A 13,765-nucleotide genomic window follows, 5' to 3' on the forward strand; every position below is an offset into this window, starting at 1 on the left:
TGCAGGTTTTTAAATCATTTTATGACAACACCCCCCTCCCCCCAGAGAGATTTTCCATTTTCCTTCACTTATTGTCCCTGTGTCACCAATACAAGAAATAAGGGGTGCAATCATCACCAGTGCAGGAAGGAACAGGCAGCAATAAAACCCACTGTCAATAGTTCTAACTAGAGGTGCACCGAAATGAAATTCTTCAGACTGAAACGAAACCGAAAAGAAAAAAAAAAAATTCTAACCTTTTTTTAAATATTTTATTTTTATTCCTAAATTTTTTTAATACTTTCATTTATATATATTTTTATTAAATATTTTATATATATTTTTATTAAATATTTTTCTTTTTTAACTTTACTGCTGGAGGCTTTGGGGAAATATTAGGGGTCTAAACAGACTCCTAAACAGACTCCTGATATTTCCCTTTTAAAATAGAAAAAGAGATTGAGGACACAGCGTCCTAAATCTCTTTTTCTGTAGCCTCAGCACTGAATGAACAGGAATCCTCTATACTGAGTGTTCCTGTTCATTCACACATTTTGGATATAGTGTGAGTTACTATGACACAATCATGAATGAATAGGAAGTGATATAGATCACTTTTTTGGGGCGGGGGGGGGGAGCGTGGCGGTGCATTGTATTCAGCGTTCTGTTCCACTGCAAAAAATAGGGCTTGCCTATGGAACGGAGCGCTGGCAAAGTTTTGCCAGGCGTCCGATCGCACTGCGGGGGGGCGTATAAGCGGTGCCATTGAATTCAATGCACCGCCACACCCCCACCCCAAAACGCAAGGGGAAGTTTCTCAGCTATGGCGCTGCGATCAGCTAGCGCACTGGAACGCACACGCTTTCGGTGTGAGCAAGCCCTAACTGTTTGTATACCACTCTCCATCCTGACTCGCTGTCGCAGGAGGGTGAGCCGGTGGTGAGAGAAGGAGACCTCTGTCTCATTTGACAGCTGACTCCTCCCCCTTGCCGCCGGCTCAGCCTCCTGTGAGAGCTGTCTCCACCCCCACACCACACTCCATCCTGATCTGTCACAGGAGGCTGTGCAGTGCAGTAGGAGAGCTCAGCCTCCTGTGACACAGACCATGCTCAGCGCTCTCCTCCCCACCCTGCTAGGCTGCCTGACAGTTTCTCTCTTCCCCATGTCGGAAGGGACATGGAGCAGGGCGCAGTAAACCTGTGCTTTTCAGACACCTTGTCCCCACCAACCAGGATCAGCTATAAGTACTAAAGGAAAAGAAAATATGCAGGTTGACATTGCTGATCTCCTTTAGAATATTCATGTCGCTCGTTTGTCATTCGAATTCTCTGACCTCTATACTTTCAGTCACATGAATATTTCCAGCCTTGGCTGAGAGCCATAAAAGGCTCATGAACCACTGGTTGAGACAAGAGATTTAAATACGTTTAAAAAAAAAATTTCCTGGGAACATTCCATGAATTATGAATGCTATCTGGTAAATAAAGCGCCTGTACTGAAGTCAAAATTCCAATAAATTTACCTCAATTGGAGTTTTGTATAGCGCCCTGCAGAACCATAAACAGCCCTTAACACTCAATTTGGTTGCCAGGAGCAAAGAGAAATACAAATACAGGGTACAGAGAGCATGCAACTCACTCCCCTTCTTCATGCACTAGTTTGCGATTGCACTGCACCGGAACACAGGGCATTGCTGCACCGTGTGCTCTGGTGCCGGAGATCGCACTGACAGTGGGAGGCATGTCTGAGGTGCCATTGACATGACTGTCTGGATGCGATTGAAAGTCTATGTTATATCTGTACCTTACATTTGACTGTAGATGGTCACCCCCCAACTAGATATACTGTACCTATAAACGTATTCACCTTTGATGTTTTTATTTTTTGTTGCAATGGTTTCTCTTGCTCTTTCATAATAGATAAAGAATTTAGAAAAAAAAAATGTATGCTGCCATGCAGGGGCGTAACTAGAAATCACAGGGCCCGATAGCAAAATTTTGTATGGGGCCCCGTGATTGCTAGTTATGCCACTTGCAGAGCCCACCTGATATGCCAAACAGCCCACCTGAGAGTGACCTTGCAGAGCCCACCATAGACTCTCTATAGTGGGCTCTGCAGTGGCCTCTTACCTGTCAGCGCTGTCCACCGCCGTGGTCGCCGGGCCCCGCCTCCTCTTCCGTCCCCAGGCCCCGACGGGCATTGCCTGCTCTTAGGTCGCTGGCCAGTGATGCAAGAGGAGGTGGAGTTGCTCTTAGGCGGGCCCTGCCTCCTCCTTCACTGCGAACACCGGCCTCTTCTGCCGCAGCTGCTGGCTGTCACAGCTCCGCAGAGGCTGCGAGGAGAAACGCGCCGCAGCATCCGGTGCCCTGGCAGGGCCCACCTGTGCCCGGGCCCCGTATCGGCCACCCGGGTCGCTATGGCGATTCTTACGCCACTGCTGCCATGTATGCTGCACCAAGAAAGGAAAATTATGGAGAGGTAAGTATTCAGTTTTCCATTATGTCACACTGCAGGGTGATCTGGGTTTATCTTGCTCCCAAGCTAGTGTCCCACACTGCACTAAAAATGTATGGCTTACAAAAGCAAAAAAAAAAAACACCACATGGAGGAAGAACCACTTGATGACTGGTTGCTGTGTTGTAGACGCAGTGCCCAGAGCATCCTTCCCAAATACAAAAAAAACATATTTACAAATAAAAAAAAGCCCATTGGGTTTATTCTGCAAAAAAGTTTCCTCTCCTCACCCACCCCAAGAATTTTCTGCACCCTGGTATCATCACCTTAAGTACTGACAGTAACATTTTCAACTTTAAAATCAACTGACATTTTAAAGTTATTTGAAGGAAACACAGTTAAGAAAAATGCAGACAGACAAGAGCTACATGTTGGTCTCATTCCTGAAGCCAACATATCCACTTTAAGTAGCCTAAGGGGAAAAAAAAAAGTCAGGACAAACAGGCGAATAAAAGTCACATGATCTAAAAGGCACTTGCAAGACAAAAAGTACTATACCATATTATATCTCAGGACACCTTAGTGAAAATGTAAAGCAGAATTCCCTCCAGAGGATTGATTGGCTGCTATAGGCAAGTACAAAGTAAAAAGGCTTTTTATGGGCACTTTAATAAATGACACCTTTTACATTTGTACTAGTATTTGGAAGACAAATACTTTTATATCCTGGAGAGGGGCTTGTTCTCAGAAGACCAAACATTAAAGCAGAACTCCAGGGAAAACTATTATTAACCCTTGGAGTGGGGCCACCCCAGCACTGCAAACAAAACACGAGGCAGTGCTGCTTTCACATTCTGTAGAAGACGTGTATCTAAAACCTCCGTTTTTAACCTTAGCTGTTAGACAAGTTTTTTTGCATGCTGGCTGGTTGTGCTGGGAAACGTTTTGCTGTTCCAGCACTACACAGGTTACCCACTCATTTTGGTCTAGAGAGGTAAATAACAAAGCTATACTCAGCTGATCTTAGGATCTGGCCAGCAATGCCCCTTCTATGCTCCAGTGATGGTATGTCCCTTGGCATCCTCACTTTTATACACTGTGTATAGAACGTGCTGATTTATGGGACCTTAGACCGCTGCAGCAAAGGAGCAGAGAAGCTCCAGGAACCGGTTTAAAGGCTTGTTCACACCATATACAGTGCATTCCAGAGTGGTTAGCTGCTGGAACGCACTGTATCACATCCCAGCCGGCTTCCTGCAAACAGGCACTTAATCCTTGAGGTGCAAGTGTTCACCCTAACACACATATTTCTGCCTGAAGAACAGCAAGGGTAAAGCAAAGTTAGATATTTCTGATGCCACTTATATTGTAGTGAACAATCCTCGGATAAGGTTTTGGGTTTCCTAGCCGCCATGCCATCTTTTCCTTCTAAGCTGGTCAAACTTGATGAGTCTGCCTACAACCGAATATGAGGCTGATACCCAAGAAAGTCAGCCAGAGCAAGTGACAATCATGCAATGAATATGACAAGCTTCAGCTATATAGATAACATGCTGATCAAATACTGACCAATTCACAAATATGTTTCTAGACAGATAAAAGAATGTTTCAGAGACTAGACCTATCACGGTTGACGAGTTTATCAGTTTTTAAGGGCCCATTCTCACCCAATGCATTTGGATGCATTTTCTAGCACATTAAAATGCATATACACAAAAAATAGTGTTTTCAATAGTGTAGCTCACACCAGTGCATTGCATTTGGAAAAAATAGAGCAGGCTGCTTTTTTTTTTTTCACACTGCAACGCATGTAAATGCACACTTCCAGCACAGTGACCAAGCTGCGATTGCCAGCTTCCAAACTGATCACGTGACTGCTGTGATAGCTCATCACATGATCTCATTGGAAACAGCTAAATATTAATGCCTTTTTTTTTTTAAATAAAGATTCCTCCTCTTGTTTCAGGTTTGTGAGCTTCAATGGCCTGTCAGCACTCATCAATGCAATGCATGTAATGTGCTCTTATGATCACCAGTGCTTACACTGCCTAGTGATAGTAAAGGTGACCTTTGGTTTACCCTTCCATCGCAAACACTGAAAATACTTAGATTTGGTATTTTTCTTTGCCATGGCATGCCATGTAAGGCATCCAATACAAAGTCATGCCCTTGTGAAAATGATTTTACCTGCCGGGTGATTGTAGAAAGGTCTTAACTTGGAAGGCAGCATGAGCTCTACTTTATCCAGGGCTCGGTGGTAAGACGCCCTCAACCCAGCCGCCGCCGCCATCTCTGCCGCTCTTACTGATCACTGACAACTGCGGGGACTTGGAGGGCAATGTATACAATTACAGGGGCAGGCGGAAGCGGCAACCGTCCTCGCAAGGTCTCCGAAGAGGGCGTCTATGCCGATCGCTGTTCTCATTGGTTCACCGTAGAACACTGAGAAGCGATAAGCCCCGCCTCTTCCTGACAGCTGTTTTATCACTGCGTTCCATCGATGCGTTCCACTCTCTGCAGGAGGGGATCAGGCAGGCGTGTTTACTTGGGAGAGCTGCCTGTCACTTCAGAACTGCAGCAGACAGAATATAGTGCATTTGCCCAGGGCAGGGCAACCAATCAGCTTCTATCTTCAGTTTGTTCAGTTAAGATTTGAAAAATGAAAGATATAAGCTGATCGGTTGCCATGCACATCTGCTCCAGATTTTGATAAATACCCCTCAGTGACTTCACACTATTGTGCGGCATATTGCTGGCAAATTTCATGTTTGGGGAATTTAAAGGAAATATGTACTGAGAGAAAAATATAGGCAGCCATTGCTGACAACCTGAAAAGGTTTCTTCTCTGCAGCTTCAAGGTTTTGGAAAAAAATAAAGCTTCCATTAAAAAAGTAAAATGACATATTTTTGGGTATGTAGCGTCAGTGATATAACTTAGTGTGAAGAAGAGTATTGGCTGCTGCTTACTTTAGAAATCATCTGACGCTGGATACTCCTTACAGTGCTGATCTTCCAGTGCTGTGGGATTAAAAAGAGATGAAAAGGCATTTTATTTTTGGCTTTACTTCTATTCTGGGTCACAGGAATACATTTACTAATTTACTTCTGTGACCCAAAGACAACATATAGCGTGCTAATACCCACGATCAGCTGACAGTGCAGAGCCAAAGCCAAGAAGGATCCTGGCAATATTGTCGGGATCCGCTTTGGTTGCCTAACTGACAGCTAGCTCCACCTCTCTAGGCCAAGAGCCAGCCGTGTCCAACCCTCCCCTGTCTGTTCCTCCCACCAGCCAGATGGGGGAAATTCTTGCAGGGGATAGGGATGACAGTGACCTATCTGCAGGGAGAAGAGACTGTGAGCTAGACAATCAACAGTCACATGATCGCTCAGTTTTTGGTATAGAGTTGATGTGTGACAGCTGTAGTTTCCCACGTCAGCTCAAAAGCTGGCCATACACTTTACAACCATCGCACGTCTAGAGTCGTGCGATAGTTGTAAAGTAATTAAAGGCTTGTACGATCTGCCCATCTTGGACAGGCAGATCGTACTTGCGATCATCGAAAGCCCGCCGCGCTGAGGGGGGGGCTTCCGATGACTCCAATGGCGCACGGGCAGTGCGGGATTTGTCTCCCGAGAACGCCACTAACCCGCCGACAATCGTACAATTCTCGCGGGTTTTCGAGCCTGCTCGGGAGACAAAAGATGTGCGACCGTACAGTAGAAACGGTCGCACGCCTTCCGGACACCTGCCGATTATCGTACCATCGCGGGATTTCCCGCGATTATCGTACGATAATCGGCAGGTGTATGGGCACCTTAAGAGTGTGTTTTACTCTTTGCACTTGTCCTTTAAGATCAGCAGCTGTGACTGTGAACCATCAGGGTATCTTCCTTCTCCCTATCCCATTCACAGAACTCAAATATGGGTTTTGAAAATGAAAGATAGAAGCCAACTGGTTGCCATGGGCAACTGTTCCAGACTCTGCTCCAGTTTTGATAAATTCCCCCTCAGTGTATTCTTTCCCAGAATGCAAAGCATTCTATGAATGGGGAACAGCATCCTGTCATTAATCCACCCATCCTCCATTCACTGAAAACACTTTGCATTCTGAGAAAGAATGCTACAATTTCTGTAAATAGGAGGAAAAAAAAGGAAGGGGAGGGCGAGCAGCGCCAATGCTTCACAGTCACAGCCGCTGATCTTAACCCCCACAGCACCAGAAGATCACCACTGTGGAAAGTATCTAAAATCATTGGAGGAAAGATTTCTATACTAAGCAACCTGCACATGCATGGGTCTTAAACGAGGGAGAACGCTCTTTCTAGTGATGCAGGGAGTACGCCCTAACAGTCAGGGTGTCCCGATTATTCCCGTTAATAGTTTTTCAGCAAGGCTGTGGGTAAGACGTGAAGAGCCCACTGGTATGGCATTTAAATTAAACTTCCAATTTTAAAGCAGCTGTACAGTGTTTTTTTTTTACTGGAGCCCTTTGACTGCGTAATGCATTTTATTACAATGGTAAACTTAGTCTATAAAGCAAATCTAAAGCCAAAGCCACTTTACATTTACATAGATCGTCGGTCTGCTTTTTATTGTTGTCTGTATTCCATTAGGGAGATTAGCTCTCTGTTTTTGCGCTGGTGGCCATTGTCACCAAGAGTGAAAGTGATAGAAAATCCCCTATTTTCAGTTGTTATCAGAACAGGTATACAGGGAGAATTTCCCAATAGTTACAATGGCAACTGTCTAAAAGGAGAAATGTCCTCTTACTGTTTGGCTGGTCCAAAAGCACTGCCCTCCCCCTCTTGTTTGAGGGGTGTCTCCTTTACCTAGCGGCTGGAAAGGAGACACCCATGTGAGCACACTCCTGCCAGAAACCTGAGCCTAGCTGTGCACGTCCATAAAAGTACACAGCATCCAGCAAGCCACATCCCTGCTCCCTCCTCCTCTTCTCATGGCAATTTGACAGACAGCTGCGCTACCCTTCCCTCAGTACCCTCCTCTACAACCCACTTTTCTACCTCAGTACCCTCCTCTACAACCTGCTTCTCTACCCTTAGTACCCTCCTCTACAACCTACTTTCCTACCGTCAGTACCCTCCTCTACAACCTGCTTCTAAACCTCTGTACCCTCCACTACAACCCACTTTTCTACCCTTAGTACCCTCCTCTACAACCTGCTTCTCTAACCTCAGTACCCTCCTCTACAACCCACTTCTCTACCCTTAGTACCCTTCTCTGTAACCCACTTTTCTACCCTTAGTACCTTCCTCTACAACCTGTTTCCCTACCCTCAGTACCCTCCTCTACAATCCACTTCCCTACCCTCAGTACCCTTCTCTATAACCCACTTTTCTACCCTTGATAACCTCCTCTACAACCTGCTTCCCTACTCTCAGTACACTCCTCTACAACCCACTTCCCTACCCTCAGAAACCTTCTCTACAACCCAGAAGTTCAGGGAAGCAGTTCAGATAATTCTGGAGCCAGCAGCAGTGAACATGGATTCTAGGTAAGTGTTTGGGGACATGGTAGCATGGAAAGGTACCGGGCATTTTTAACCTTAATTTAGACAATTAAGGCAAAAAACACGACATTTGGTAGTGCAAATATAGGCTCTAAGTATATGGAAGAGTTACAATTCAGATATCTCTAAAAAAAAAAGTTTTGCATGTAGACCTAGTAGGTATGTTTTGGGGTCTGCATGGGGTTTGTGCATTAAATACCTGAAAATAGTTATTTGCTGAAACTTCCAATAAAAGAAAATGGAAAGCCTACCCTCCATGCTTACACCTCCATAAGGGCCCTCCTTACCATCTTGTCTTGAATTGTATTGTGAATGATGTAATGTCTTCCGTATATTGTAAAGTGCTGCACAAACTGTTGGCGCTATATAAATCCTGTATAATAATAATTATCTGTATAAGTATATATAGTTTGTGATATGAAAATCTTATACTGGTTCTATTTATACGTCGCACACGCAGATCTTTCATGCAATTCTGTCAATATAATTTGCCATAAGGTATGCTTGAACTGAAAGCAAGATATACACAAATGGATTCAATGTTACCATTAGAAGAACATGTGCAACAACATATTTGGTTTAGTTATTTGGGTTTAGATACCCTTTAATGTCCATAGAGTTACTCCACATTTTGTATACGCTATTGCTACTATGCAGGAAAGTGCTTCAGGACTTTTTTACACTGACAAATACAGAGTCCAATGATGTATTCTATTTCATGTAGCAAGTAATCTTTAGAATTCCAAATATACATATTTTTGAGAGACTACTGAAAATGATAAGGCTTGATCAAGATGAAGTAAATCTGGATGGGGATGTCAGTGACTATGTGGCAGACATCTGTGCAGCACAAGCTTTTCATTCTTGGCTTAGTGTTTGCCTATTTGTGGTTTTACACATAAGTTCCGTGGCAGTGCATTGAAGTCAATGGCACCGCAGCCATGCCTCCTTCCGGCACTGTGATCTAAAAAAAAAATGCTGCATGCACTATTCTTTCAGTTCACACTGGACCAGAACGCAGGCATTGATGTGCTACGCATTCTGGTGCAGGTGATCGCACTGTGGGCAGGGGGGCGTAGTGGCAGTGCCATTTAGTGGCAGTGCCATTGACTTCAGTGCACCACCACACGCCACTCCCGCCCTTGAGTGCAGGAAGCCGGCTGGTATGTGATACAGTGCGTTCCAGCAGCTAACCACTTTGGAACGCACTGTATATGGTGTGAACAAGCCCTTAAACCGGTTCCTGGAGCTTCTCTGCTCCTTTGCTGCAGCAGTCTAAGGTCCCATAAATCAGCACGTTCTATACAAAGTGGGTGCCAAGGGACATACTATCACTGGAGCATAGAAGGAGACAGACAGCAGGCGTCGCTATCACGGCTGGATCTGAGGATCAGGCGAGTATAGCTTTGTTATTTTTCTCTCTAGACCAAAATGAGTGGTTAACCTTTGCAGTGCTGGGGTGGCCCCACTGCAAGGGTTAATAGTTTTCCCCGGATTGCTACTTTAATGTTTGGTCTTCTGAGGACAGGCCCTTCTCTGAGATATAAAAGTATTTGTCTTCCAAATACTAGTAAACATGTAAAAGGTGTAATTTATTAAAGTGCCCATTAGAAGCCTTTTTGTGCTTGCCTATAGCAGCCAATCAATCCTCTGGAGGGAATTCTGCTTTACATTTTCACTAAGGTGTCCTGAGATATAATATGGTATAGTACTTTTTGTCTTGCCACCCGTGACAGTGTATGAGCCAAGCAATTGCCCCCTAGGCCTAAACACTGGCTCAGGGAAGGAGATCACATGCTCCATCATACCTGGAAGCGCTGCCATTTGTTTTGCAATTGCTGCACTGGAGGAAGGACTGGCGGGAGAGCGATGTGGAGGCGAGGATAACTGGATTGGGGGTTGGTTTAGAGATCCTTAAACATTGCCCAAAACTTGCTGGATAGTTTTAAAATCAGAACATATAAAGTTCTAGTTCACATGTTTAAAAAAACAGGAAATATATACACACTGGCCCGATACACACTGGATCGCATCCCGACTGGCTCACTGTGTTCTGGGGCAGGAGGGGATGTGGCGCTGAATTAAATTCAATGGCACTGCAGCCACGCCCCGGCCACAGTGCGATCGCCCACACTGGAACGCATGGCACATCAATCCATGCGTTACGGTCCGATGCGATCAAAAAAATGCTGCATGCATTCTGATTGCATGACCCCTCCCACCCCAGAACGCAGTGAGCCAGTCGGGATGCGACCCAGTGTGTTCTGTCACCGAATCGGGCCGGAATGCACTGGGGTCGGCGTGAACTAGTACTTAACCGCTTGAAGACCAGGTGTTTAGATCCCCTACCTGGCCAGGCCATATCTGATGGAAGTGATTTGCAAATAGTACATGCTTCAAGATGACTTTCTATTGTTGGCAGACTTCATAGAGTAGGGAAGTAGGTTGTGCTGGAACAGATCAGTTATGAAATATTGTTAATCCAGTGCCTGGCATTAATACTCAGTAGGAACAATCAAAATGATCTAGTTCAATATGTTTTCAGGCTTCCCAAAATGAGAATTACAGCGGAGTTCTAGATAGATAAAAGAAACAAATGTATGTACCTCTTTATTGCTTAATACATAATTATTATAGATTTTTTCATTGCAAGCAATGCAAGGATCCGAACTTGGCTAGGTATCGGCCTCTTGTAATCCTCTGTACAGCAAAGCTCAGCCTAGAGAAAGAAGGAAAAGCAGAACAAGGAGCCAGTCAATTGTGCAGCAGTGCTCATGTGCTGATAGGAGGAGAGAGCAGAGGAGACAGAGAGATGAGCTTATACAGGTGCCGCCTCTGTTCTCACTGTATAGTAGCATGCTGGGGAAGGAATTAAATGTTTTGAGAAAGTATTATTTAACTACAGCACACAAAAATCAGGTCTTCCAATCAGCTTTAATGTGGTGAAGCATTTTAGGCGGCTTATTTATTATTATGTATTACTGTAAGTTATGTTAGTATAGGAAACTTGCAGAAAGAGAAATATCGGGGCTGCCATTGTGAGTCTTCTTTAAAGTGTGCTGGTTGCCTCTGATGTCAATACTTTCTAAGCCTGAACAAGTATGTAGATAAGACAGAGGTAGGAAACCTTGGCACTTTAGCTGTTGTGGAACGACAAGTCCCACGAGGCATTGCAAGACACTAACAGCCACAGGCATGACTCTCAAAGTCAGAGGCACGAAAGGATTTGTAGTTTCAGCCCAACTGGAGGTTGCCTCCCCGAGCGTTAAAAAAATCGGAGGAAGTCAGAATTCCTGATTAGCATACTTGTTTTAGGTCATTGAGGTTGATCTACTAAAGGTGCCATCGGAGGAAAATACTGGGACTTTGAAGGCGGTACAATTTATACACAATAAATACAAGAAACGTTTATTTTTTATTATATTTTTTATTATACAAAAAAAAAATTAAGGAAAATACTATACATGCTTACACAAGTAATACACAATAGCACAATGCTTAGAATCCCAAACACACCTACAATAGTAATTACCCACAATTCATTCATTTCAATGGAAACAAGTTCTTTCACTTTATCAGAACCTTGTTGTAGTGATGGGGTAATGGTAACATTTAACACATTTCCCAGACCTATGGAACGGCTTTATCAGGAAATGTGGAGTGCATATGTACAGTATATATGCACTCCACATATGTATGTATGTATATATGTATGTATGTATGTATGTATGTATGTATGTATGTAACAAAAGAGGGGCCCCAGGCTGCTAGATCTAATCTACATGTTTAAAAGGCTCTATTGATGAAAGCAATCCCTTACTGAAAACGATCCACATCCATGTATTTCAGTAACATGTTACAGGATAGATAAAGATAGGTCCCACCATTATAGAGTACAAGGTGGTACATGAAGTGGAGATCAGTTGTCCAGCTAACACATCAAGGTCCCCTCATGAAAAGAAAGAACCAGACCCCAGCATAAGGCTAGTTATGCTTACTAGGGGCCCATTCACATCATAAAGAGTGCATTCCAGTGTGTTCAGCCTCTGGAATGCACTGGATCGCAACCTGGCCGGCTCAGGGCCCAGCCACACCATAAGAGTGCGTTCGGCCTCTGAAACGCCTTGGAACGCAACCCGGCCGGCTCACTGTGTTTTGGGGCGGAAGAGAGCGTAGCGATGCATTGAAGTCAATGGCACCGCAGCCACGCCCCTCACCCGCAGTGCGATCGCCGGCACCCGAACCCGTGGCACATTAGTGCCTGTGTTCCGGTCCAGTGCAATCTGCAAAAAATGCTGCAGGTGAATGAGCCCTGAAACTTTTGTTTTACTGTGTGTGACAAGTTGAAAGAGAAGGTAACATAACACAAAGCTCCATCGACCTCTTCATGTGATGTCTCCTACCTTGTAAGATTCTGCATGGGTAATGCTGCAAGTACTGTGCATAGGAGAGCCACACGTAGCATTAGTGACACGTTTATTACATTATAGATGTAAAGAAAAAAAAAAGGAGCAGTGGGAAGGGGACCACAGCCTCAAACATTTGAAAAGCAAATGTTATTTTCCCACAATTTTCAGACATCATTGGCTTATAGTTGACTAACCTTTCTCCTCTTTTCTTTCTTGTCTGGCCTGTTGCCCTGACCTTTGGTTTACTAACTACTCTGCAGATTTCAGAAACTTGTTTACCTGAATGCTGAAATCAAATTAAACTGAACTCATGTCTGAGTCCCCTCATGTATAGTGTACTAAGGATTTGCCTAAACTGAAATTCAGAGCTTACAAAGAAATATGACCTAGCAAGTTTAAAAATGTACATAAGGATCAATCCACAAAGCTAACACATGGAGTCCAATGATAATTGACAACTAAAGTCACAGGGGTGAGCAAGCAGGGCTAAATGTACAGCAGGAGGCAAGCGCTCATTTTGCCCAAGTGATCTCAGTGGCTGTACAGAATTAGCCTGCTGGTACATCCATCCCTTGCCCCGCAACCCCCCCGATGGTCCATCCCCTCGTGGTTGCCTCTCTCGCCGCCGGCTGCCTCCCTCCCCACCGAGGTTTTCGAAGTCCCCTGCTCTTATGGGGGACCTGGGACCACAGCAAATTACATCAGGATGGAGAGCGCGAGCAGAGCGGAGAACATCCGTTCTCTGGTCTGCTCTGTGTGAACATTGAGACAGGAATAATGTACTCACAGTCTTCCTGTCTCAACTGTCACAGGCGATGGAGCACAGTGCTGTGCTCAAACTCCTGTATTGGAGGTGACAGGTTCTCTTTATGGAAATGCTATCACACAGGGGCTTGTAAAGTGATAAAAAAGTAAAAAATTATAAAAATTCATTTAAATTTTTTTATTAAAGAATAAAAGATAAATAAAAATGTAAAAAATAAATAAAAAGTGATAAAAAGTAAAAAATAATAAAATAAAGAAAAAAAAATGAAAACCAACTCTGCCACCACTTCCATCTTCATGTGAATAAGCACATGTGTAGGGCATTGTGTGTGTGCGCTTACTCTCTAACGCGCACAATGTGCATTAAAGGATAAGTTCACTTTTCCAAGTAATTTGGGAAAATGGCATTACCCACTCAAATCTGGCCCCCTCTACCCCCTCACTATACTTAACTTTCGGCGAAAAGTCCTTCCGCTCCGCCGTAACAGGTATACTATCTGTACCCAAAAAAAAAAGGGGGGGGGGGGGCGGCCCGGACCCGGGTGCCACTATTGGAGGGGTGACACCAAAATGACTCAGTCATTTTGGTGTCACCTCCTATGAAATGTTGAGCACTCGGTCATGGAC

At 44.4% G+C, this 13,765-nt stretch overlaps 1 protein-coding gene across 1 annotated transcript in view; it reads right to left on the bottom strand.

Annotated features, from left to right (window-relative positions):
* MPC2 (mitochondrial pyruvate carrier 2) overlaps window positions 1-4,851 on the bottom strand; it is a 22,320-nt gene extending 17,469 nt beyond the window's left edge. The window contains exon 1 of the mRNA XM_018567007.1: window positions 4,621-4,851. Within this exon, the coding sequence (XP_018422509.1) occupies window positions 4,621-4,723 (103 nt within the window). The 5' untranslated portion in view covers window positions 4,724-4,851. The remainder of the gene's footprint in view (window positions 1-4,620) is intronic.
* Window positions 4,852-13,765: the final 8,914 nt, after the last annotated feature.

Source organism: Nanorana parkeri, unplaced genomic scaffold (genome assembly GCF_000935625.1).
Source record: "Nanorana parkeri isolate BGI_ZX_2015 unplaced genomic scaffold, ASM93562v1 scaffold996, whole genome shotgun sequence".
Classification (NCBI taxonomy): Eukaryota; Metazoa; Chordata; class Amphibia; order Anura; family Dicroglossidae; genus Nanorana; species Nanorana parkeri.